Source organism: Mercurialis annua, linkage group LG1-X (assembly GCF_937616625.2).
Source record: "Mercurialis annua linkage group LG1-X, ddMerAnnu1.2, whole genome shotgun sequence".
NCBI lineage: Eukaryota > Viridiplantae > Streptophyta > Magnoliopsida > Malpighiales > Euphorbiaceae > Mercurialis > Mercurialis annua.
The window spans coordinates 11,606,035-11,628,430 of record NC_065570.1 but is presented as its reverse complement, the minus strand read 5'-3'; the positions used below and the strand labels follow the sequence as shown (position 1 = coordinate 11,628,430).

The 22,396-nt window shown below is 35.4% G+C and overlaps 4 protein-coding genes across 5 annotated transcripts; 3 read left to right on the top strand and 1 right to left on the bottom strand.

The window, feature by feature from the left end:
* Positions 1-1,173: 1,173 nt before the first annotated feature.
* LOC126679091 (stemmadenine O-acetyltransferase-like) lies at positions 1,174-3,631 on the bottom strand. Its single transcript, XM_050374034.1, has 2 exons — positions 2,997-3,631; positions 1,174-2,157 (listed from the first exon to the last, which is right to left on the bottom strand). The coding sequence occupies exons 1-2, from the start codon at positions 3,519-3,521 to the stop codon at positions 1,309-1,311; spliced, it is 1,374 nt and encodes a 457-aa protein (XP_050229991.1). The 5' UTR covers positions 3,522-3,631; the 3' UTR covers positions 1,174-1,308.
* Positions 3,632-3,809: 178 nt separating this feature from the next.
* On the top strand, positions 3,810-6,343 carry LOC126664371 (protein FAR1-RELATED SEQUENCE 5-like). The gene is made up of 4 exons (XM_050356738.2): positions 3,810-3,879; positions 4,675-4,787; positions 5,001-5,851; positions 5,935-6,343. The coding sequence occupies exons 1-4, from the start codon at positions 3,810-3,812 to the stop codon at positions 6,341-6,343; spliced, it is 1,443 nt and encodes a 480-aa protein (XP_050212695.2).
* Positions 6,344-6,562: 219 nt separating this feature from the next.
* Positions 6,563-8,009, top strand: LOC130015033 (uncharacterized). Its single transcript, XM_056104421.1, has 4 exons — positions 6,563-6,743; positions 6,824-7,195; positions 7,284-7,558; positions 7,649-8,009. Exons 1-4 carry the CDS (start codon positions 6,641-6,643, stop codon positions 7,949-7,951), a joined length of 1,053 nt encoding a protein of 350 aa, XP_055960396.1. The 5' UTR covers positions 6,563-6,640; the 3' UTR covers positions 7,952-8,009.
* Positions 8,010-13,626: 5,617 nt separating this feature from the next.
* LOC126665196 (kinesin-like protein KIN-5B) lies at positions 13,627-21,737 on the top strand. Of its 2 annotated transcripts, XM_050357920.2 has the most exons (24): positions 13,627-13,744; positions 13,831-14,030; positions 14,292-14,421; positions 14,512-14,667; positions 14,786-15,123; positions 15,219-15,357; positions 15,799-15,896; positions 15,991-16,147; positions 16,236-16,305; positions 16,396-16,472; positions 16,643-16,696; positions 16,778-16,858; positions 16,946-17,057; positions 17,134-17,220; positions 17,588-17,763; positions 17,843-18,004; positions 18,090-18,197; positions 18,460-18,618; positions 18,701-18,784; positions 19,068-19,273; positions 19,813-19,914; positions 20,001-20,110; positions 20,199-20,350; positions 21,393-21,737. In XM_050357920.2, exons 2-24 carry the CDS (start codon positions 13,846-13,848, stop codon positions 21,597-21,599), a joined length of 3,150 nt encoding a protein of 1,049 aa, XP_050213877.1. In that variant the 5' UTR covers positions 13,627-13,744; positions 13,831-13,845; the 3' UTR covers positions 21,600-21,737. The 2 variants fall into 2 exon arrangements, with proteins under 2 accessions (XP_050213877.1, XP_050213876.1); XM_050357919.2 differs by having other exon boundaries at positions 13,627-14,030.
* Positions 21,738-22,396: the final 659 nt, after the last annotated feature.

The window sequence follows — 22,396 nt, the reverse complement described above, 5'->3', positions numbered from 1 at the left end:
ACAATTTATGACCCACTCAATTCATAATCTGCTTTTTGGGGGTTATCACTAGATTTAAACATTCATTATCGCAATATTTTGTTTAGTGGCATTTGTCATCATTCTTGTTAAGTAAATATAAAATTGAGGATTTGTTCAACGTGCATCTCAAATTCACAGATTCAATCAGATCCTCAGCAGTAAGTTGTTTCCACTGTTTTAAAAAAAAATACAGGTTTAACGTTAATATTAGACCTAATATTTTAAAAGTATATGATTTTTCAACTCTTTTTTAATTTATTTGACGTTGTAAAATCGCCAATGATATCTTTATTCACATCTTTCACATTCAATTGTTCCCACAAATATTAAATTAATCTCTTTTTTATTGAAAAAAATACAAATAAGTTATTCATTTTGAATTTTTTAAATGAAAAAGAGTTCAATTTATATAATTAGGTACAATTAAAATCCAAAGATGTGAATTTGGATACAATTGAAGATTTTTTACAATGTTGGGATGAAATTGAAAAAAGGTTAAATAGTCATAAGTTTTTTTGGGACATTAACCTTAATACTAACCACTAATCTTTTTTTTTTGGTACAGGGTACATGAGGTGTCCTGAACGGGTCTCAACTATGAGACGGTACCTTTAAGCCTTCCACATTCAGACTAATCCCCACTCGAGCCGGGTAGGTCCCTTTCGGGAGGCAAAGCTCTGGCCCCAAGTTTTAAACGGCTGCATACATGGGTACGGTTCGAACCCGCGACCTCACTTAAGCTAGAAGAGTGTCTTACCAACTTATCTACGCCTTGGGGTTAACCACTAATCTTTCTAACCCTTCTAATCATATCTCTAATAAAAAAACGTGTGTGTGAAATAAAATACAAAGGTTTGAAAAGTTGCTAAATAAATTGATTGTAAATTAAAAAAATTAATTAATTAATTTGGAAGAATAAGAATAAGAAAATTATAAGTTTTGTAAATAAATTTTTAATATATTTATTTGTCTCAAAAATGAGTTTTTATTATAACTAGAATTTTAATAACATAGTTTTTGATACGTTTCATATATAAAATGGTGCTGAAGAAAAAAAAGAGACAATAATGATATAAAATAGAAATTAAAAGAGAATATAGTTAATGAAGTAAAGTTGAAGGACTATAGTGGGAGAGAAACAAAATCGAAGGGTGAGATGAAAATTAACATGTTAAGATAATTGTAATTTTCAAGAAATCAATACAAATATGGCATACATGGAAGCATAGTAACTAGATACCTCAAGCAATGAACATAGATGGAAAAAAAAACACAAATTTTGTTGTTTCAGACAGGACTTGGATAAACTGAAGCATATTCAAGCAGCTTTTCATATTGCTCCAGCAAAACAAGGTCTTGTTCATCCAGGAAAACCCATGCTTCAATTCCTTTTCCCTCTCTTGAATCCATAATATTGAATGAATTCACAAACTGAGTTATGGAATCGGGCGGTGAATCGACACAAGTCACCCAAATAGGCTCTCCCCATCCAAAATCGACTTCGTATAGCCCTAAGTTACACATACTACTAATCATTACAATATCCGCTCCGTCGGAACATGTTGAGTTGCTCGTTAATAATCTCTTTGTCTCCTTCATCATCTCGTAGAGTTTCGAAAAACCGTGACCGCTTTGTATGTTCTTGACAAAATCAGTGTCAATTTTGCTTGTTGCTTCCTTCATTTTGCATATTAAGCTAGCTAGTTTAGTTTCATTATGAGATATCAGACCAGGTGCCATCCAGAAAAAATTCCCCAATGAATTTTCGGGTAGAGGAGGCTCGGCTTTTCCCCGAAAATCTACGATATTTATGAACGCGTTCGGCTTGACGACACCTGATCTTGCCCTGATAGTTTCTGAGATGCATCCATAAAGAAACGCCGAAACCAACTCAGCGCCATTGGGATTTAAATTTTCCGTGCCTGAATCACTAAGTTGATGCCTGAGATCAGAAATACGGGATTCGTCGAACACAAACCTGGTTGCTGCGAGTTTTCCTGTTTTAATAAAGGCTTCGTCGAGAGCTGCCATAGTTGCCTCTCTTGGGAATGCATTGTATTGTGGAAACATAGAAGGACCATTGAAATTCGGATATGTAATGTCTTTGCTTGAGTTGCAAGCAATCGCAGCCCAACACTACAAATTGAGGCATTAGCAGTTTCAAAACTATAGAATTTAAAAAAAACGGAAAAATTACATTTTTAAACTATAAAAAAATATTTAATGAATTCAAAAAATTTAGGTAATGATATTAGCACATTCATCAATGATTCACCATGTTGGTTTGGTTAAAAACGGATAGAATTAATCAAATTAACTAAAACTGAAAAATACAAACATAATAGATCTAATTAGTCGATTAATTTGGTTAGACCATTAAAAATGAAAAATAATTAACAAAAAAGATCAAAATATTCATTTAATTCAGTCAACTGAATTTTTAAAAGTATTAACCGTAATTGAATTAATTTTTTTACTAACCTGATCGATCAAAAAAACTTTATTATTAAAAAATTAACAAAATTAACGAAATAGATCGGTTAATTTTAAAGATGAGGGCAATAAATTATTTAAAAGTAGGGCAAACTTTTCATATATTATAAATTTAAAATGTCATCAGATGTAGGCTAAGTAATACATATATTTCATTCAATCTAACGTTTTTGTTTTGGAATCTTGACATTTTGAATATGGAGTTTCACTTTTAATTTAAGAAAATTTCAAAATAACACATTTTTGTTGTATCCATGTCGAATTATTCCATTTTCCCATTTCCATGTTCGAAAATCTCACTTCTGTGTAGTACTGTAGTTACAAGTATAAGGTGTGCAATTTATTAGTAAAAATAGCTAAATATATAATCTCATACTAAATTAATTAGTTTTGAATTAATTATAAGGACACATCCCTTGTAAATTTTTGCTCATCCCTAACCATTACTAGAAATTGTTTATGTAGTAGTGCAAAGTGCAAACCTTTACAAACGAAGCCATCGGAGCTGCATCCATGACCATGTGAGAACCAAATATACCAATAGTAACGCCACCGCATGTAAAAGTTGTTTCCTTGATCATGACAACATATGCTCCGGCCGACGAGGGTTCATACGAACCGGGCTGTCTAGGTAACAATTGACCGCATGTCAAATTATCGGTATGGCTACAATATTCAAATAGAGAAGTATTAGCTCGAGCCTCGACGTAATAAACACCTTCGTCGTTACAATCAACGGAAAGAGAGTCTTTAATCCTCCCGGCAAATGGGTAATAATATGCTAAGGCTTCGGATAACGATTGCTTAAGCGTTTGCGACCTCTTCGATATGAAATCATTAATGGCGAGACGATGTTGATGTAAATTAGGGTAGAACAGAATCAAGGGAATGTCGATTCCGTAATTTACAAGAAATTGATCCATTAGAGAAATTTTGTAGGTTTTATTACATGGAGGTGTTGGTGAAGAGGGTTTAATGTAGCTTTCAGAACAAATTTCTAACTCCATTTTTTGCTTCTACAATTAGGGTTAGAGAGACCTTTAATTTGAAGCGAGTGACACCCTTTTGATATTTAGTTTTCTACATCTACATACTTTATATAAATTTATTTTAGATGCATTTGATAAAGTTGCTTAATTTCATTTGGCTTAATTTAAAATGAAAAATGTACAAATTGTTAATTTATATAATAGTTTCTGCGAGCATATGGATTAGTTTGAAAAAGACAATAATATTTGGTATGCATTATTATATATATGTGTATATATATATATTCAATATTAAATCAATGAACAATGGCATATGCATTTGGTGTGATCTATGGTGATGATAATAGAGGTGTAGTTGGTGTTAATAATGGAAGAGGTGAGGACATGGAGGCGTTGGTGACGGTCGGAGAAGACAATTTTTTTATTTATTATTATTATTTTAATTTTTAGTTGGGATATATTTTTACCGGAGATTGCAGATGTGGTTTCCGGCGGGTGTTTTGGGTGGGTGAATTAGATTTAATTAGTTAAATTTTGAGGTGTTTAATTGAATTTTACAGCGTTTAATTTTATTTCAAAATGTTTAATTGTGTTTCAATTGTTTTCATAAATATTTTAGTTTTAAATATTTTTTAATTATTGATATTTAAATGAAGATGAGGGTGAAAATTGTTAAAAAAATTGTGAGTATAAGATTGGTAAGTATTTTAAACATTAAGGATTTTTTTGAACATTATTTCTATGTGCCACGTCATCATTTGACATGGAAACTAATGGAGTCAAGTTTGTGGTGTGATGTGAGCCGTTTTGGACAGTTGCAGGGTGTGAAGTGAGCCGACCTCAATTTTAAAGGTTTATTTGTTTTTTTTGTCCGATTATAGGGGTTAATATGAGCTTGTTGTCTTTCTTTTAGGGTTTTTCTATTCGCCGCCCGCTTTTACTTAACACCGCACAGGTGAAAGACATTTCTGCCCCTCTAGCAAAATTTCAAAAAAATGAGTTCTCTCAACTCATTCGAACACATTCGAACATATACGTAAAAAGTCGAGTAAAATGACGTATAACGAGTATAATTCGTCGGGAAACGAGTACCGACGTTCGGAAACAAGTTTTTCCGGCTTTTCCGAGGTAAAAATTAGTTATTTTAAATTTTAATTTAAAATTTTTGAAGGGGGACGATTGCGTTTCACGTCCTCTCCAGAGGAGGGGACGCCGGAGTCTGCCGTCCTCTCCGGAGGAGAGGACGTGAAAATCAACGTCCTCTCCTCTAGAGGGGACGCCCAAGTCCACGTCCCCTTCTCTAGAGGGGACGTGGATTTCGGCGTTCCCCTTTTCCGGCCGCGACCGAAACGTCGCAGCCGAAAATTAAGTACTGCTATAAAAAAAACGTTAAAATGATTTTTTTTAATAATTACAGTGATTTTTTATTGTATATTATTACGACTTTTTATTACATATTATTACGATTTGTTAAACGTAAGTATTTATATTTTGCAGGTTCATTTAGAAGATTATGGCGGTGACGGAATTGATTACAGCGATTGGTTTAAGCTAGATCATGGGTTTGATAGTGATGTTGAAGCAATTACTTGGGCTAAGAGTACTGCTATAAAGATTGGATTTGAATTAGTCATTTCGTCAAATAAGAACGAGGGGAAAAAGAAGCTTCTGCGATGTGCTCGGGGTGAGCGTTACAGAGGTTCATTCACAGATTCTGATTCCTTCGTACGGAAAAATACGAAGACAAAAGCGTGTAAGTGCAAATTTAAAATTATTGTCAAATTAGGAAAGACTGCATGGTTTATACTTACAGATCCTGGTATTTCGAGTACACACAACCATGCTCTAGCTGTGTATCCTGAAGGATACCGTCAGATGAGTGGGCTGAGTGGCGAGGCGAAAGAAATTGTGCGAGATATGAGTGCGACACAAGCGAAGCCGTGTTCTATCATGGCAGCTTTAAAAGAAAAAGTACCATCTGACAACCCTACAATAAAGCAAGTGTACAACTATAGAAAGACTTTGAGAAAGTCTAGCTTTGAGGGTAGAGATGTGGTTGGGCAATTTTATCACATGGCTCAGCAAAATGATTATGTACACTGGACTCTTGCTGAGGAGGATACAGGTGTGTTGACCCATATTTTCATGGCTCATCCTGATTCAGTGAGACTACTTCGTACGTACTACTGGATCATCGGCATGGACTCCACGTACAAGACGAACAAGTACAAGCTGCCTTTTTTTGAGATTAATGGAATGACTCCTTGCAACAAGAACTTCATAATTGCATATGCAATTATGAAGGATGAGACTGAAGGGAGCTACAGATGGGTATTGGAGAGACTGAGGTATTTGATTATAATTATGTTATTTAATATTTTAATGATATTCAAATTCAAATTACTTATTAAATCATCGGGCAATAATGCAGGTGCTTGATTGGGGAACATATTCATCCGAGCGCTATTCTTACTGATCGAGAATTGGGGCTTATCAGACCAGTGTCAGAGGTTTTCCCACGTTCTTCTCATCTACTATGTACGTGGCACATAAATAAGGATATAGAAGATAGAGTGTACAGAATTAGTGGGAAAAACCAAGAGTTTGCTGAAATATTCAAGAATAGTACTTGGAAGAAAATTATCAGAGCGCCAACTTTTGATCAATATAACATAGTTGTGGAGCACTTCAGAGATCGGTTTAAAGGTTTTCCAGGGTTGATACAGTACATTGAGGGGACTTGGCTGGGACACAGAGACAAGTTCGTATCTTGCTGGACGGACTTAGTCCTACATTTTGGAAACACCACCACATGTAGAGTCGAGAGCGCACATGCTTAGCTTAAGCAGTGGCTCAAATCTAGCACCGGTGCTCTGGACACAGTCTGGACGAAGGTCGACAAAGTTATACAGTCGCAGCTGACAGATATCCGGTAACATTCTTGTCGAGTAATATTAGTACTTATATAAATTATGTTGTCATTATTATTAATATACATGTTTTAAAATTACTGCAGCAAAACACTTGAGGACTCCAGACGGACTATTGGCGTACATCGACGCGGTTTTCCATTTGATAAGCTCTCATGCAGAGTGTCGCATTACTGTCTGGATTTAATATCGAAAGAACTAAGGCGTATGCGAGAATTGAGTACCGATGTCTACGATCGCAGTGGTTGTGTGGTTAGATCAACACATCAGATCCCCTGTGCATGTGAGCTGCGAGCGGTGGTCGATTCAGGTATCACGCACCACTTTCATTGAATACTAATATTAAAAATAATAATATTGTTATTGAAAGCTAATATGTGTTATTTGCAGGTAACCCGATCAGCCTTGACAGTATACACCCGTTTTGGACGAAACTTGTTATTCTCGGCGATGGGCTGGACACATCTGCGCAACCCGATTTTGCTGGTTTTCAGACTGAGGAACATCAGTATTTTCACGAGGTCGCCGAGGAGGTCATGACTAAGGATCCTTCAGTGTTGCGTGATATTTCTCGTATTGTTCGAGAGCGACTTCACCCCGAAGACTTAGGCTACATGGAACCAGAAGTGAAAACAAATGTCAGAGGTCGACCAAAGGGGAGCAAATCAACAAAGCGGGATCCGAGTCGTCATGAGTACAAGGACCGTGTACGTGGTCGTCCTAAATCTTCCAAAGGTCAGAAAAATCGTACATCCGCGTCAGGTAATTATCATCCACTAATATTCGTTATGTACGTCTACTCTAGTAGTATCCTTGTTATTTATAATAATAATTTTTTTATTTCCCGCAGCTGGTTTGCAAAATGCGGAGGTTATTCCAGGATTCCTTTTACCATTCGTTGACGAGCTTGTGGACGTGCGTGGAGACGGCAACTGTGGATTTCGCGTGGTGGCAGACCACATATATGGTGACGAGGAGATGTGGGGAATGACTAGAATGAACATTGCAAACGAAATCTCCGCCCACCCTTATCGATACGAGGGTATTTGCATTGATGGGTTGCAAGCGGCCATTACACGTATTAGTTGGGAAGGGGGAGAGTGTGGCCCTCGCAACTGGATGCAGGTATTTAATTGAATTATATAAATTTATCACAAAGTTATTATATTTTTCTAAAAAATGATATTTATATTCTGACTTATTAAATGGATGCAGGTATTGGATGACTTGTTCCCTATTGCCACTATCTTCAATGCAGCTGTTATTTACATACAAGGCGGGACGCTACAACAGACGCGGTTCTCTTCGTTTACTGTTCTGCCTTTGCATTCCTCTGAGGTTCACTCACGACCATCGAAGGAGATAGTGATATTGTATATTAGTGGACGCGCTCACTTTGTTAGGTTGAATTTACAGGATAATTTTCCTGTCCCACCAATTCCCACCCTGTGGTTCCAGCACAGGGACCATACTGTTCAGTCTTGGCATACTTTATATGCTAATAGGAGAGAGCAATGAGATAGTTTGATAGGTATGGCAGATTGAGTTGATTGTAAAATGTTTATTCGGTAATTATGCTGACTGTGTGTTTAATTATTATACGTGTAATATTTTTGAACTCCACAGTACGTAATATTTAAAAATGTTCATGAAATTGCATAAAAACAAAAACGTACATAATATAAAAAAATTCTCTAGAAACTAACATCTAAAAAAAAAAACAAGTCCATAATCAGAAAAAAGTACTAATAATATAAACATACAACATATACTAACAGCACTCAGTTAGCACTACGCCAAGCGGTAATGACTCTCTCCAAAGTAGTGCTGGCCTCCTCCGCCTCAGTCTCCAACTCCGGAATGCCGTCAAATTCGCAGTGCTGTCTATGTTGGGCGGTAATCGTGCTGACTTTTTCGATGAAATGCTCGAACTCGGTGGTCACCAGTGTCATCCACTGTAATACCATAAATAGACAAGTAAATTCAATATGTTAAATATATGTAATATTCACTAAATTATAAAATGAAAACTTACATAATCGTTGTTGCTGCGGGGAGGATGTCGTCGTGGAAGATCTCTGCCAGGAAGGATACGGGGGTGTGAATGGCGCTCGAACCAGTCCAGGTACGCTGGATGGCATCCTCCAGCAATAACGTGGGCTTCCTCAAATCCCATTAACGGCAGCTTGTACATGATCGGAAAAGCGTTCCACATGTCAACCGCAATCGTCACACTCATGTCCACAGAGTACTTGAGTGACTTCCAAGACCTAACAGCCCCTATTGGCCGACAAATTGGCACAAGTACAGTCTGCACATAACCCAGCTGTCGCAGCACCCTAGAAGGCATGTATGGCTCGACAATGTCCCGGTACGCTATCCACCCATAATATGCAGTGTGCTCTACGCTGGCAGCAGGCTCGTCGCCAAAAGGGAGCCATGTGATCTGTTAAAAAATTACAAAACCAAAATTAAAATATAGCGATCGTAATAAAATCAAATTTAACTAATAAATTAACAAATTTACATACCTCCTCAGCAGTCAGCATGTCCAAACGAGCTCGCAAGGACCGAAGTCGGGTGGCTGAACACTCTGACGCAGTAGCACTCCAGCTAGAAGCTCGAGGAAGATGAGACTCGATCAACAGCCGCTCTCGCTGGGGCCGAAAGCATGGAAAGTACTCATAAATCCATGTCTGCAGCAGTGTCAGACACCCAGTCAAACCCGAGCAGTCTCCTCTCGATGAGATTCCAAGCTGCCGATAGAGATAAGCAAGTGTAGCTGAGCCCCAGGAAACTGTACTCGTATCTGTGACTCCCTCCCGCACCTCCCATATGGTTGCAGGTCTAATCTGATGGCCACTCTTGTCAGTGAATAGAGTGCAACCTAACGTCAACCAGATCCAGGCTATCGCCTCCACCTCTGCAGTACGGCCATGCCTACATAAGCTGATGATCAACTCAATCAGCACACCTCCCTAGGCAAAATGCTTGCTCGTCTTACTCACCAGATCCTCTGGTGAAATACCTAAAATCTGTACGCAGTAAGCCATCAGCTGAGCCTTATTCGGCTGAACTGAAAACATAATTTTGCAATTTAAATTAATATCACGCAATAGGTACAGTAAATTTCTAGAAAAAATTGTGCAGCACTTCCCCTAAAAATGAGCATCACCCATTTTTCAGGGAAGTCCTGCAAAAAAATTACAATTTGCAAACCAAAACACAATCCACATTAAACAACTAATTTGTCTAAATATTTTATTAAATAACCTAAAACAATTAACTTATCCTAAATAACATTAAATTTACCTAACATAATAATGAGACCTAATTAAAGAATTATTAAACCTAATAAATTACAAAATCTCAAATTAAATATTTTAATAATAAATTTTAATTTTAACGCAAAAATTAAATGTGAAAAATATAACAGAATATCGCACCAGAAACCATAGCCCCACCAACTGGAATCCGAAGAATATGTCACACGTCATGTAATGTGATGGTCATCTCCCCGAATGGCATGTGAAAAGAGTTTGTATCTGGCTGCCATCGCTCCACAAATGCAGAAAGGAGCGGGATATCCAGATGATCAAACATGATAAACGGGAGATGTGATATCTCAGTCCCGTCTATCAGCACCTTAACCTCCTCTGAGGCCGTCTCATACCACTGTCTCAGCTTCTTCAGAGCTCCATGTCTAGTCTGACACTTCAGCACGCCTCTGTCCGCCCCATCCCATAGCCGAGAAGCGACATGCCCGAAAAAACTAGGAATAACAGTGTCATCCTCGGGTCCACCAGGTACTGGACCAGTAACGGTCTACACGTCAACCTCTTCAGGTCGTCTGTTCGACCCTGAAAGTAACATTAAACATAATTAAATTACATTTAAATTTTTTAACAACATTATTAAATTAATTATAATCATTTAATTATATTTACCTGATGACGAGTCGCTAACGAACCGACCACCTGCACCCTTTTTCTGTTTAGAAATGTAAATTTTTTCACTTGGCTCGTCCTCTGAGCTCTCAAAATCATCAGACTCTCTAAGATCCTCAACAGAAATGTGCATGTCATCGGGAGAAGTATGCGCTTGTTTCTTCCGTCGAGCTGAGGCAGAAACTTTACGCGTAGTAACGTGACGGGCTCCCGATCCCCCTAATTCTGGGGCCAAAAACGTCTTCCCCCTACGCTTTCCGCCCTGCAATTATAAAAATTTAAATATAAGTTATAGAAATAATATATATTAAATTAAATAAATTTCTAAAATTATTTAATTTATTTAAAATAATTATTTATTTTATAACTTTTCTAAAATAAAAAATAATAATTAGATTTAAATTTAAATTTATTTAATTATTATTTTTTTAAATTTTTTTTTTTTAGGTCACGGAACGGGCGTCCGGCGTCCCCTCCGGAAGAGGGGACGCCGGACGCCCCACGGCGTCCCCTCCAGAAGAGGGGACGCCGTTTTTCCGGAGGGGATGTGGACGTTCCACGTCCCCTCCGGAAGGGGGGGACGCTGTTTTCGGCGTCCCCCCGTTTTCCGGCGTCCCCTCCGTGAAATCACGACGTCTCTTTAATTAAGCGTTTTTAAAAAAAATCGAAATTAAAAAAAAAAACTTACCGGAGGTTGTCGATTTTCATCTCGTTCGGAATCCGACATTTTCGTAAAATATGAATTCGTGAAAAGTTGAATGAGTTGAGAGGATTTAGGTTTTTTGTTTATTAGTTGGTTTTCTATTCAAAAAGTGAAAAGGGCAAATATATAATGTGGCTGAGCGGTGCTAAGTAAAAAGGGCGGTGTTTAGCAATCCAGTTCTTTTATCATGTAATTAATATTAGTAATACATGTTCTTGCCATCTATCTATTTTCTTTTGGCAAAAAAAAAATCAAACAAAAATTTCCTGTTGCAACAGGGCGCGTGCAGGCTGCCACACATGCCTCCTTGCATTCCGGTTAAATGGTTAAATAACCATTTTAATGATGGGTTAATTAACCAATTTGAGTATTATAATTTTAATTTTTTAATTACTGTTTCTTTAGAAGAGTTGCTACAGATAGACATTCTTTCACGTATTCTTTCGTTTCTTGAACAATTACCCTCAGTGCTGTACATGTTGCATATATTATCTAATGGCTTAAGGTCTGAAAAACTACCGACCTTTCAAATTTTTTTCAATGGCACCCTCACCTTATAATTTCTTCAATAGCACCCTATCTCTTATTTTTGGCTTTCAATAGCACCCCGACCTTATAAAATAGTCAATTTTACCCTATTTTGTATTATTGACTTTCAATAGCACCATAAATCATCAAATTAAACTCATTTATCGAGGACTTATTTGAATTTTTTTAAAATAAAAGGACTTGTTTAAAAGTGTTCAAGTAGAAAAAAGTATGATTTCACCTTTAAATTTAGTTTTTTTGAAAATTTTCATCCTAATAGTAATCAAATCATCTAATATTTTTAATTTAGAGTGCTATTGAAAGCCAGAAATACAAAATAGGGTGCTATTGAAAAAATTGCAAGGTGAGGGTGTTATTGAATTTTTTTTGAAAGGTTAGTAGTTTTTCAGACCTTAAGCCTTATCTAATACTCTATAACCTTTTGTATTCCAATGCTAGCCAAGAATATAACATCATCGGACTCCATCTATAAAAATAGCTCAAGTCTACCCTCCACACCACCATGTGTGCATTTCATCACCATAAATCATGACGTTCCTACAAACACTTCTTTTTGAGGCATTTCAGCAAACAACTTCTAAGCAAAATTCACATTCCCATATTTTGCAAAGAATTCAATTAGACCTGTTATCAGAGTCTCACATATCAATTAGACATGTTATCAAACGGATAATGCAAGACAATCCCATTATTTTCATAATCTTTGAATCCAAAAACCCATCCAAAGTAGAATACATTAAAGGATACCCATGGACTAAAATCAAAGAATTAATCACTACAATTTTAACAAAATTCAGTTTTAAGCAATACCCATATTCTTATTGACTGGGAAACAAGATTCAGAACTTGACATTTTAAATTATACATAAATTTAAATCATTTTGTTCATTGATTAAGATTACTATTTGAAAAATATCTACCAAATGGCACCTGAGCCTCTAAAATTTACAGATGAAGAAGCACAATCTAATTAATTTTGTACAAATGTCTGACAATCAATTTGCTGCTAAGCTAATATAGGTAGAACTTCTTCAAAACAAGTGATTACATGTCTGTCTTTTCTGTTTTCTGTTTGGATTCATCACTCAATGGTTTCGACTACGGGATAACCCACTGAATTGGAAGACACGCATTTCAAACATTTTCAATCAAAACTTAAATGCTCTTTCAGAAAACATTCATATTTAAATTAGTATAATAATTAATAGATAATTATAATGATTAAACTGGTTAATTTAATTTCATTAAAATGGTTATTTAACCATTACAGGGGATGTGAGAAGGCATGTGCGGCAGCTTGTTAGGCTGCCACATCCACTGTTGCAGGGCAGCAGGAAATTTTTATTCAAAAAAATCTATCTTGATGTTTGGTAAAAGAATATTATTATTTTTTAGAAAAAATTAAATGTTAAAAAACATTATTGATATTCCTGTGAAAGAAAAAAAAAGTATTTGAGCTTAATGGAAATAACAGTCACGATTTGTTAAAAAAAAGTAAATTACTCTGAAATTCCTCACATATGTTATAGTTTACACTTTCGTCTTTTTTATTTAAAAATCAAACGATTTGGTTCATTACTTTTACTTCCATCAACGATTTAATCCTTCCATCTATTTTGGTGTTAGTTAAAAGTGAAAGGACTAAATAAAAAAACAATTTGGTCCTCCATTTTTGTTTTTATCTACGATTTTATCCTTCAAGTTTAAAATTAATTTATCCATAAGTCCTTTAATTTGGTTGACTAGCACCAAAAATAGATGGAGAGACTAAATTATTGACAGAATTAAAAGTAAGGGACCAATCATTTAATTTTTAAATAAATGGAATTAAAATGTAAATTACGATAAATATGAGAAGTTTTAAAATAATTTGGTAAAGCTACTAGTTTGAATTTGTTTAACCGCGGGGCCCACTCTTTGAAAAAACGTCCAGTACCGCCTTGCCTATGTCGCTAACGTGTCTTTTTCCCCCCCTCGGCCTCGGCTCCTTCCCTGTAATATAAACAGCAAGTAGCCGTTAGAGAGCAAGAAAATTGAAAAAAATAAAATAAAATAACCTCTTTTAAAATTTCTTCTGCTATAGTCCCAAAATTATAGTCACTTGATTCACCAGTTAGTCCAATTTTCAAATTTTCCATTAAATTTGTTTGATTTTCTTGGACTGAGTTGCTAACAAATTGTTTTTGACGACGGATTAGGTTAAAAAAAACAGAATGATGTCAGTTACTCCAGATCATTTCAGGAAAGTAGGGTTAGGAGGAGTAACGCCGTCTCCGTCTCCTTTTCTTACGCCCCGGCCGGAGCGGCGCTCACGGCAGGATTCGAGAGTAGCGGAGTGGAACTCAAACCGTCAGGATAGAGATAAAGAGGTTAATGTTCAAGTTCTTCTCAGATGCAGGTATATTTGTATTTGTGTGTAAGGCGCTGCAATACATTTCTGAGGTCTCGGGTTCGAGTCTCAGAGCATTAACTATTAACGTAATTAGATTCTACTTCTGTCAAAAATTAAATTAAATTAGGAATTGCATTATATTGTGAGTTTGGATCCAAATTAGGAGATGTTAATTTGTGGATGGTAAATTTTTAGATATATCTCACTTTCACTTGAATAAGAACTAAGATTTTATGTTTTTTTTAATGGCTCCAATTTGAATTTCAGGCCATTGAGTGATGAAGAGCAAAAGGCTAATGTTCCAAAAGTGATATTATGTAATGAGCTTAAGAGAGAGGTCAATGTTTTGCAAAATGTGGCTAATAAACAACTGGATAGAGTCTTCAACTTTGATAAGGTAATGATTTTACAGCTTTTAAAATAATTGTAGTTTCTGATCAAGATTGATCTGCAGTTTTGTATTCCTTTTAAAATGTTGGGGATGCAGGTTTTTGGTCCTAAAGCGCAACAAAGATCGATATATGATCAAGCGATTGTCCCGATTGTTAATGAAGTTCTTGACGGGTTTAACTGCACAGTTTTTGCATATGGGCAGACTGGCACTGGAAAAACATATACAATGGAAGGTGGAATGCGAAATAAGGTAGGAGACACTTGGCTTATTCCATTTTCTTTTTGTAATTCTTTGCGGTATAGATATGTAGATGCTTGAATCTTCTGTAGTGAATGTTTATATGTTGCATTTCTTAATGTTTATGTAGGGTGGAGATTTGCCTGCTGAGGCTGGTGTCATACCACGAGCAGTTCGCCAAATCTTTGACACACTTGAGGCCCAAAATGCAGATTATAGCATGAAAGTGACATTTTTGGAACTGTACAATGAAGAAATAACTGATTTACTAGCTCCAGAAGACAATGCGAGGTCTACAGAAGATAGGCAGAGGAAACCTATTTCTTTGATGGAGGATGGAAAGGGTTGTGTGGTTGTAAGAGGCCTTGAGGAAGAAGCTGTTTACAGTGCAAATGAAATCTACACTCTTTTAGAGCGAGGATCGGCTAAAAGACGCACCGCAGATACTTTGTTGAACAAACATAGCAGGTTGTTTTCATCTACAATTGAAAATTTTGCCAATGTTAATGAATTAAGGATAAAAGATAGCATCTTGCTGAATTATGTTTTTCTTCCTGCTACAGTCGATCTCATTCTGTCTTTTCTATTACTGTCCACATAAAAGAAGCTACAATTGGAGATGAAGAACTTATTAAATGTGGCAAGCTTAATCTTGTTGATCTGGCAGGATCAGAGAACATTTCTCGCTCAGGCGCAAGAGAGGTTCTGAGATATAATATTTTTTCATATCTATAGTCTCATTTTTATCTAGCTTAATACTTCAATTATAATTTACTTAGAGTCCTTCAGTTTATCATCTTTTCTGCATAAGTTTTACGTGTCAAACAAATCCTACTTGCCGGTTTTTATCTGGGCATTGAATGTAAAATTAGTTTAGTTGATTCAAAAACATATTCTTCTTGTTCCACTTAAACAAGCTGATGAATGAACAACCACTGGCTAACTGCTTTTCACATCAGTTTCTTTTGAATTTCTTATATGGATGTCCACATTTTCTATGTAACTTTGTAAATATTTTCTAGTTGGCTTGGACATTCAAAAGTCAAAAGTTAATTTCTTTACTTTTTCGACGCAACCCTTAAGTTGTTGGCCTTAGTTTTGAGCAGCTATAATAAGTTGATAACTCTTTTAATCAAATTGCAGGGCCGTGCAAGAGAAGCAGGGGAGATAAACAAGAGCTTACTTACTCTGGGCCGTGTTATAAATGCACTTGTGGAACATTCAACTCATATACCTTACAGGTTCATATTTTCATTCTTTTTTCATCTCTTATTTCTAGTCTAATTTATTGGTCTTATTGTTTGCAATTAAATCTTTAATTTCTGTATTATTTAGGGATAGTAAGTTGACAAGGCTATTAAGAGACTCCTTGGGAGGAAAGACAAAAACTTGCATAATTGCTACAATTTCTCCTTCTGTTCATTCATTAGAAGAGACATTAAGCACACTAGATTATGCTTACCGAGCCAAGAACATAAAGAACAAACCAGAGGTTTGTTGGATTTTCAATTGTTTAAAATGTTACATTCGGTTGCTTTCTTTGCTTTTGTGATAATGACGGAAGTTATCCATTTTTGCAGGCAAACCAAAAAATGTCCAAGGCTGTGTTGCTCAAGGATCTGTACTTAGAAATTGAGAGAATGAAAGAAGGTGAGGACATGTACAAATATTTTCAAATTGTTTCACACGATAAAAAAGTTATATTTAAATGAGGTTGCTTATCAATATTCATTTGTGCAGATGTTAAAGCAGCAAGGGAAAAGAATGGTGTTTATGTTCCGCACGACAGATATGTACAGGATGAAACGGAAAAGAAGGTAGACATTACACATTCACACCCTGCATAATATTTATCAATCATAACCAGCAGATGTACCCAGTTGGCTTTAACTATCAAATCTGAAATTCATAAATCTCTCTAGCATAAATCAATATACCTGCATTTGTTTGAATTGCTAATAAATAAGTACGATACAACCACCTGCAGGCAAGGATTGAGAAGATAGAACAGTTGGAAAATGATCTCAACCTTAGTGAGAAGGTATGACGTATTGTGATTATTTATCGTTCATGTGTCTTGTAAATTTGTAATTATACTTAGTGGACTTCCATTTTAATGCAGCAAGTTGATAAGTTTCGTGAGCTTTATCTCACAGAGCAGGAGCAGAAACTTGACATAGAAAGTGATCTCAAAGATTGTAAGGTAACTACGTGATTCGAAAATTATTGTTTTAGTATTTAAAATTCTTATGGAAATGTATCTTATCATAATTAAATCATATTTTTACAGTTAAATCTTGAGAAATGTAACAAGGAACTTCTTGATCTTCATGAGAATTATAGAGTAGCTATCTCAACACTGAAGGAAAAGGAATTTATCATCTCTGAGCTTCTTAACTCAGGTAATTAAAGTGATTAACCATTTTTAAAAAAACTTTTAAGCTTGTTGTTATTCTTAAATATTACTTACATAAACAGAAAAATCCTTGACTGAACGGGCAAAGGAGCTACGAACTGAGTTGCAAACTGCATCAGAAGACATAACTTCTCTGTTCACAAAATTAGGTACGAAGAACCCCTTCCTGATCATTTTATCACAACAGCATGTAACAACAAACAATTTGTTGCAACTTTTTTTCAATTTAAGTTTTCTCATTCTCTCTATAAATCTATCAATAATGTCTTTAATACTTAAGTTCAGAACATATAAAATGTATTTTTAAAAACGTAACCTGTATGCTTGGTAGTTGTTACATCGTCAGAGAAAATGTCTTTTATATATCCTCTTTGATCACGCGAAGTACCCAAACTAAACTATACTCGAAAAAGTTTACATAGTGCTGACAGTTTTGGAAATCACAAGGTTTTAAGAAAGATATGAAAAATGCCAACATTATAGTTTCCAGTTAAAAGAAAGTTATTTTCCCTGCAGATCAGAAGAACAAGATGGAAGCGGATAACCAGCGACAAATTTTGGTATTTGGTTCTCATCTTGACCAAAGTTTGAAAGATGTGCACAGGATTATCCTTATGTCAGTTTCTCAACAACAGCAACACATAAGATGCATGGAAGAACATTCTCAATCATTTCTTGCTAGCAAATGTGATGTAAGAGAGAATCCTTATATCCATTATATCTCTGTTTATTATTATTTACTCATCTTTTTCATGTCCGTAATTACTGCAGGCAACAGAAATTTTGGAATCAAGGATTAAGAAACTGACCGAGACATACACTTCAGGAGTAGCAACCTTAAAGGAACTTGCCAACACAATGCAAAAGAAAGCGTCATCTGATTTGGAGCATATAAATGCTACAATCTCATCTCAAACTACGGCTGTTGAGCATGTAACCCACCTTATGAAGATAATTGTTATCTTTTGTAAAATGATTATGATTGTCTTGAGTTGTGACCATGTCTTTCTCTTGACAGTTTCTTGCCACTGCTGTATTGGAGGCCAAGGAGGTTATTCAAGAAACTCAGAATTTACTAAATGAGCAGAAACAGCTGTTAGCTCTATCCGCCCGACAACAGGAGGATGTAGGTTACATGAGGTTATGTTATTTTTGAGGGATAATTACTATCAGCCCTGAGGCTAAGTTAGAATCTTGTTTTCCGAATTAAGAATGAAAACTGTTTCAGTTAAATAGAATCAAATTATCACAGGGAAACAAAATGCAGGGAAAACACTAATTTTTACTTGACATCAAGGCTAATAGTAATTTTCTTTATGTTCTAAGTGTTTGGTTTCTTCGTTTGCTTGTCATTTATTGAACATTTCTTAACGGGTTTAAAATAATAGGGACTAAAGCGAACTATGACATCTTCCCAAGTAATTTCAAAGGCAACAGTGAACTATTTCAAAGATCTCTATTGTCAGGCATCCAATGTCATGACAGCTCTTCAAGAAAGCCATATCAAAAAATCCCGCCAGTTAGCTGATTTGGAGAAGACATTTCAAGTAAGCAATTTTTGAATAGATATGTTGTGTTGTCATGATTTTGAGTGTCCAACAAAAGTTCTGAACTTTATTTCTTAAACAGGAAGAAGCTGCCAGAGAGGAAAAACAAGCACTGGAAAATATTGCAGAAATATTATCAGCATTGACATCTAGAAAAACAGTTATGGTGAGTGTCAATCTTTCAGTTGTATCTTGAGTTTGAACTGTTTCTTCTGCGGAGCGATAATCCACAACTTTTGATTGGATTGGAAACTGATTCAGATCAAAAACTGATTTTCCAAGTTTACCCGTAACCAGCTAATTTTCTGCAAAATCCATTGTTTAAGGCACTTTTCGGGCTGTTAAAAATCTGTTTCTTTTTAGGATTATCTTAATTTGTTTGGATCTAGTTTTTATTATCTTTTTTATTAACATTAGAGTTACTGTTTACAAATTATATGTATTATTAGGTCTCAGAGACTTCCAGGAACATCAATAACTTGAACATACAAGAGAACAAGAGATTTCAGCAGGACATGTCCAGTATGCAGCAGGTTTCCATGAATGCTCAGGAAAAAATAAGTAGATACGTCGAAAATGTAGGAAGACATTTCATGGAAGACACATTCTCAGCGGCTGAATCAACGGCTGCTATGGAAAATGTTCTTGAGGAATGGTACGTTTTCAGCTCTTTGAGAGTTTAAGTAGAAAGATTGTATTTTTTTTTTCTTCAGAAGTGGTAATTCCAACTTACATAAATACAATGATTTACCTTAATCATTTTGTCAAATTGTGGCAGAAACTTTGATTTGTTTAGCAGCGAAAATGCCTTGTCAAGAATAAATGTAGAATTCTGAAGTAAGATTTCTGCCACAGTTTTCCTGTGCGAAAACCAAACCAACCGAATCCATAAATTTGGTGAAATTGAACCAAAATTACCAACCAAACTGATTGGTTCCATTTCGTTTGAAATTTAATTTCCTATAAAATGAAATTAGTTCGGTTTTGTTTGAAATATAATTTCCTATAAAATGAATTTAGTTCTGTTTAGAAAAAATAAAATAAAACTACAGTTCTGATCAAACAGAATGCACACATCTGGTTACAAGTATTGATTTTAGAACGCAGAGAAGACCATGCTTAATCACAAATTATAACAGAAAATGGTCATTTTATCTGCTACAATATTGAAAATTAAACTGCAATTATGTGTAGCACAAAGAAGACGGACAACTCGAGGCAACAATGGGAGAATACTCGATCATACATAAGCAATCTCAATAAGAACAATGTTATTAAGATAAAGTCTTCCACGAAGTAAGCGCTACTTATACCCTTCTATTGAATTTGTATGCCTCTTTCTGAGTTATTACATTTCATAGCTAATTATGTTTATTTTGCAGAGAAAAAATCAATGCAAATGATGTTTCACATGAAGAATATTTATCTGCGTCGTCTGCCATTGATGCAGATTTTGATTTTAGAACGTGTGATGTGATGTCTGCAGTTGAAGGTACTATAATGATAAAAACTCTTTGCATTGGTTCAAAATTCATTAACTGTTCTTAATCCTTTTTTTGTGGAATTTATTTTCCTGGTAGATTCACTAACGCATGACCGAGAAAGTAAGACAGAAATTGAATCCATTAGTGCACAATGTTTGGATCAACTCAAGTCTATACAAGAGAAGCATGGTCAAAGCATTGCAGCTATTAGAACCAAAGCAGAGAAGTCATTAACAGAAGAATATTTGGTATGATTGATTTGCCTGCCCTTTTCTTCCTCAATGCATGTTTATTTTGATGCATAATTGGAATATAGTTATTGGTGACGTAAATTATGAGCCCACACTTGATTAAGGCCTACTTATCTAAAAATAAATGCAAAACGCATATTTGGATTCCTGCACTCTCTCACTTTTTTGATTGGGTCCTATTTTTATTTGTCAAAATTAACTCCCTATTCTTTAAACTTTATAGATATTGCATATTTGCATCCCTGCACTATCTCACTTTTTTGAATTGGATCCTAATTTTATTTGTGAAAATTGAGTCCCTATGCTACTAATGTTTTAGACATTAGATTCCTCCATCACGGAAATGAAGCGTGTGTATTTACATAAACTTTTTCTGAATTGGGTCCTTACTCCTTACACTTTTATTTTCGTTGAAAGTAAGTCTGTCAATCAGGTTTTTTTCGTTTTGACTTGACACCGTTAAATTTTTTGTGATGGAAGGATCTAATGTTCACAAAATTTAAAGTGTAAGGACTTAATGTATATAAATTATAGTGGAGGGACCCAATTCAAAACAATCTAATAGTGCATGGAACCAAAAATGTGTTATGCCAAAAATAAATCAATTTGTTATGGTTTTCATCAATTCTGACTAAAATTTTAAATTCTAGCATGATCTACCTAGTTGTAAAACTTAGTGAGAAGAGTATACTTTCATTGTTGTGGCTAATTGAACTCATTTATACAATAAGGCATAAATACTTTTAATGTTTAAAAGCATTAAAAAAGTTAAAAAACTATAGATCTTTTTTTATTTCAAACTATAAATTACTAATTTATTTTGAAATGGTAGGTAAGCAGAAATACATATCTCATCTCAGTTTCTAACAAAATTGAAATTAACTCCCTAAAAAAAGTGAAATCAACCAATAAATTTGAATTTTATAAATGGAGCCCTAGTAGAACTTCCATCAAGGACATGACTTGAGCAGTCTGTCTGAAATGTTGAGATTGTTGCAAGCAATTTGTAAATGGATAGAGTTTATGTAACTATGCACAGGTTGATGAGCATAGTGGCACAACACCGAAAAGGCGAGCTGTATCGGTGCCCAGCTTAGCATCCATTGAAGAGATGAGAGCAGCTGTATACCGAAATGTGAAAGAAGAGAAGAATTCGGAGAAGAGAGTAAAATGGGGACGTAACGAGAGCAAAATGATGCCGCAAGCAGCATCACCTACCAGATCTCCTTTTGCTCAGGTCAACTGAAGCTGATTATTAGGATTAGGAGAGACCCTATACTTTGCAGATGCTCATCAACTGATGAGAGCAGTGTATGATACATTATGTATGAAATCCAATATGCAATTATGTTATGGCTGAAATGAAGTGTTTTTCACCTGTAAATTTTTATTTTGCGATGTTGGTCGACATCTTTCTCTGGCTAAAGTCTGTTTAATAATTCCAATTTCGAAGCTTAAGCTTATTTGTCATAAATTAATTGCTTTGAGAAAGAGTCAAACCCTCTTTTCCCAACGTATCTTGATTAAAAGGAGTCGGTTGATTGCTCATGATGAGATCTTTGGAAGATGAACTATTTTGGGTTCTAAGGCTAGGCAAATGTGGCTTTAGTATGTTCATTCTAAGACTAAGCAATGCAGGTACACTAATGGGATTAAGAGTCTCCAAACCTGAGTCTCAGCAATGGTTGATTTCACCTTCTTAACAGCCCATATAATGGACTATTTTAGCAGCTCTTAACTTCTTTGAGTCCTTGTAATTTTACGTGGGTTTCCAAGCATGGTTTCAGCCTCAATGAGTGATCTTCTTATAAGCCTGTTTTATAGAGGAAGTTATTAATGCAGTTTGGGCTATTCACCCTTCGAAGGCTATGTTGATGGTTTTACAGTTACACAGAGAGGAGAAAGTAAATTTTATGATAGCAGGTTACAAGATAAGTACAGATGAGTAATCTTAGCATGATAATTGTATACAAACTGACGAGATTGGTTTTGAACCCAAGGTAATAAGATCACTGCCAACAAAAACGCAAAATCCGGATGTGG

Bases quoted from the DNA above. Each gene is read 5' to 3' on its own strand.
- LOC126679091 (XM_050374034.1), bottom strand. From the start codon at position 3,521: ATGGAGTTAGAAATTTGTTCTGAAAGCTACATTAAACCCTCTTCACCA. The intron at 2,158-2,996 runs GTTTGCACTTTG...CTCAATTTGTAG, and splicing joins CGATGGCTTCGTTTGTAAAG to TGTTGGGCTGCGATTGCTTG.
- LOC126664371 (XM_050356738.2), top strand. From the start codon at position 3,810: ATGGCATATGCATTTGGTGTGATCTATGGTGATGATAATAGAGGTGTA. The intron at 3,880-4,674 runs GTGAGGACATGG...AAATTTTTGAAG, and splicing joins TGGTGTTAATAATGGAAGAG to GGGGACGATTGCGTTTCACG. The intron at 4,788-5,000 runs GTCCACGTCCCC...TATATTTTGCAG, and splicing joins CCTCTAGAGGGGACGCCCAA to GTTCATTTAGAAGATTATGG.
- LOC130015033 (XM_056104421.1), top strand. From the start codon at position 6,641: ATGCGAGAATTGAGTACCGATGTCTACGATCGCAGTGGTTGTGTGGTT. The intron at 6,744-6,823 runs GTATCACGCACC...TGTTATTTGCAG, and splicing joins GCGAGCGGTGGTCGATTCAG to GTAACCCGATCAGCCTTGAC. The intron at 7,196-7,283 runs GTAATTATCATC...TATTTCCCGCAG, and splicing joins AAATCGTACATCCGCGTCAG to CTGGTTTGCAAAATGCGGAG.
- LOC126665196 (XM_050357920.2), top strand. From the start codon at position 13,846: ATGATGTCAGTTACTCCAGATCATTTCAGGAAAGTAGGGTTAGGAGGA. The intron at 16,859-16,945 runs GTAACTACGTGA...ATATTTTTACAG, and splicing joins GTGATCTCAAAGATTGTAAG to TTAAATCTTGAGAAATGTAA. The intron at 18,198-18,459 runs GTAGGTTACATG...TTAAAATAATAG, and splicing joins CCGCCCGACAACAGGAGGAT to GGACTAAAGCGAACTATGAC.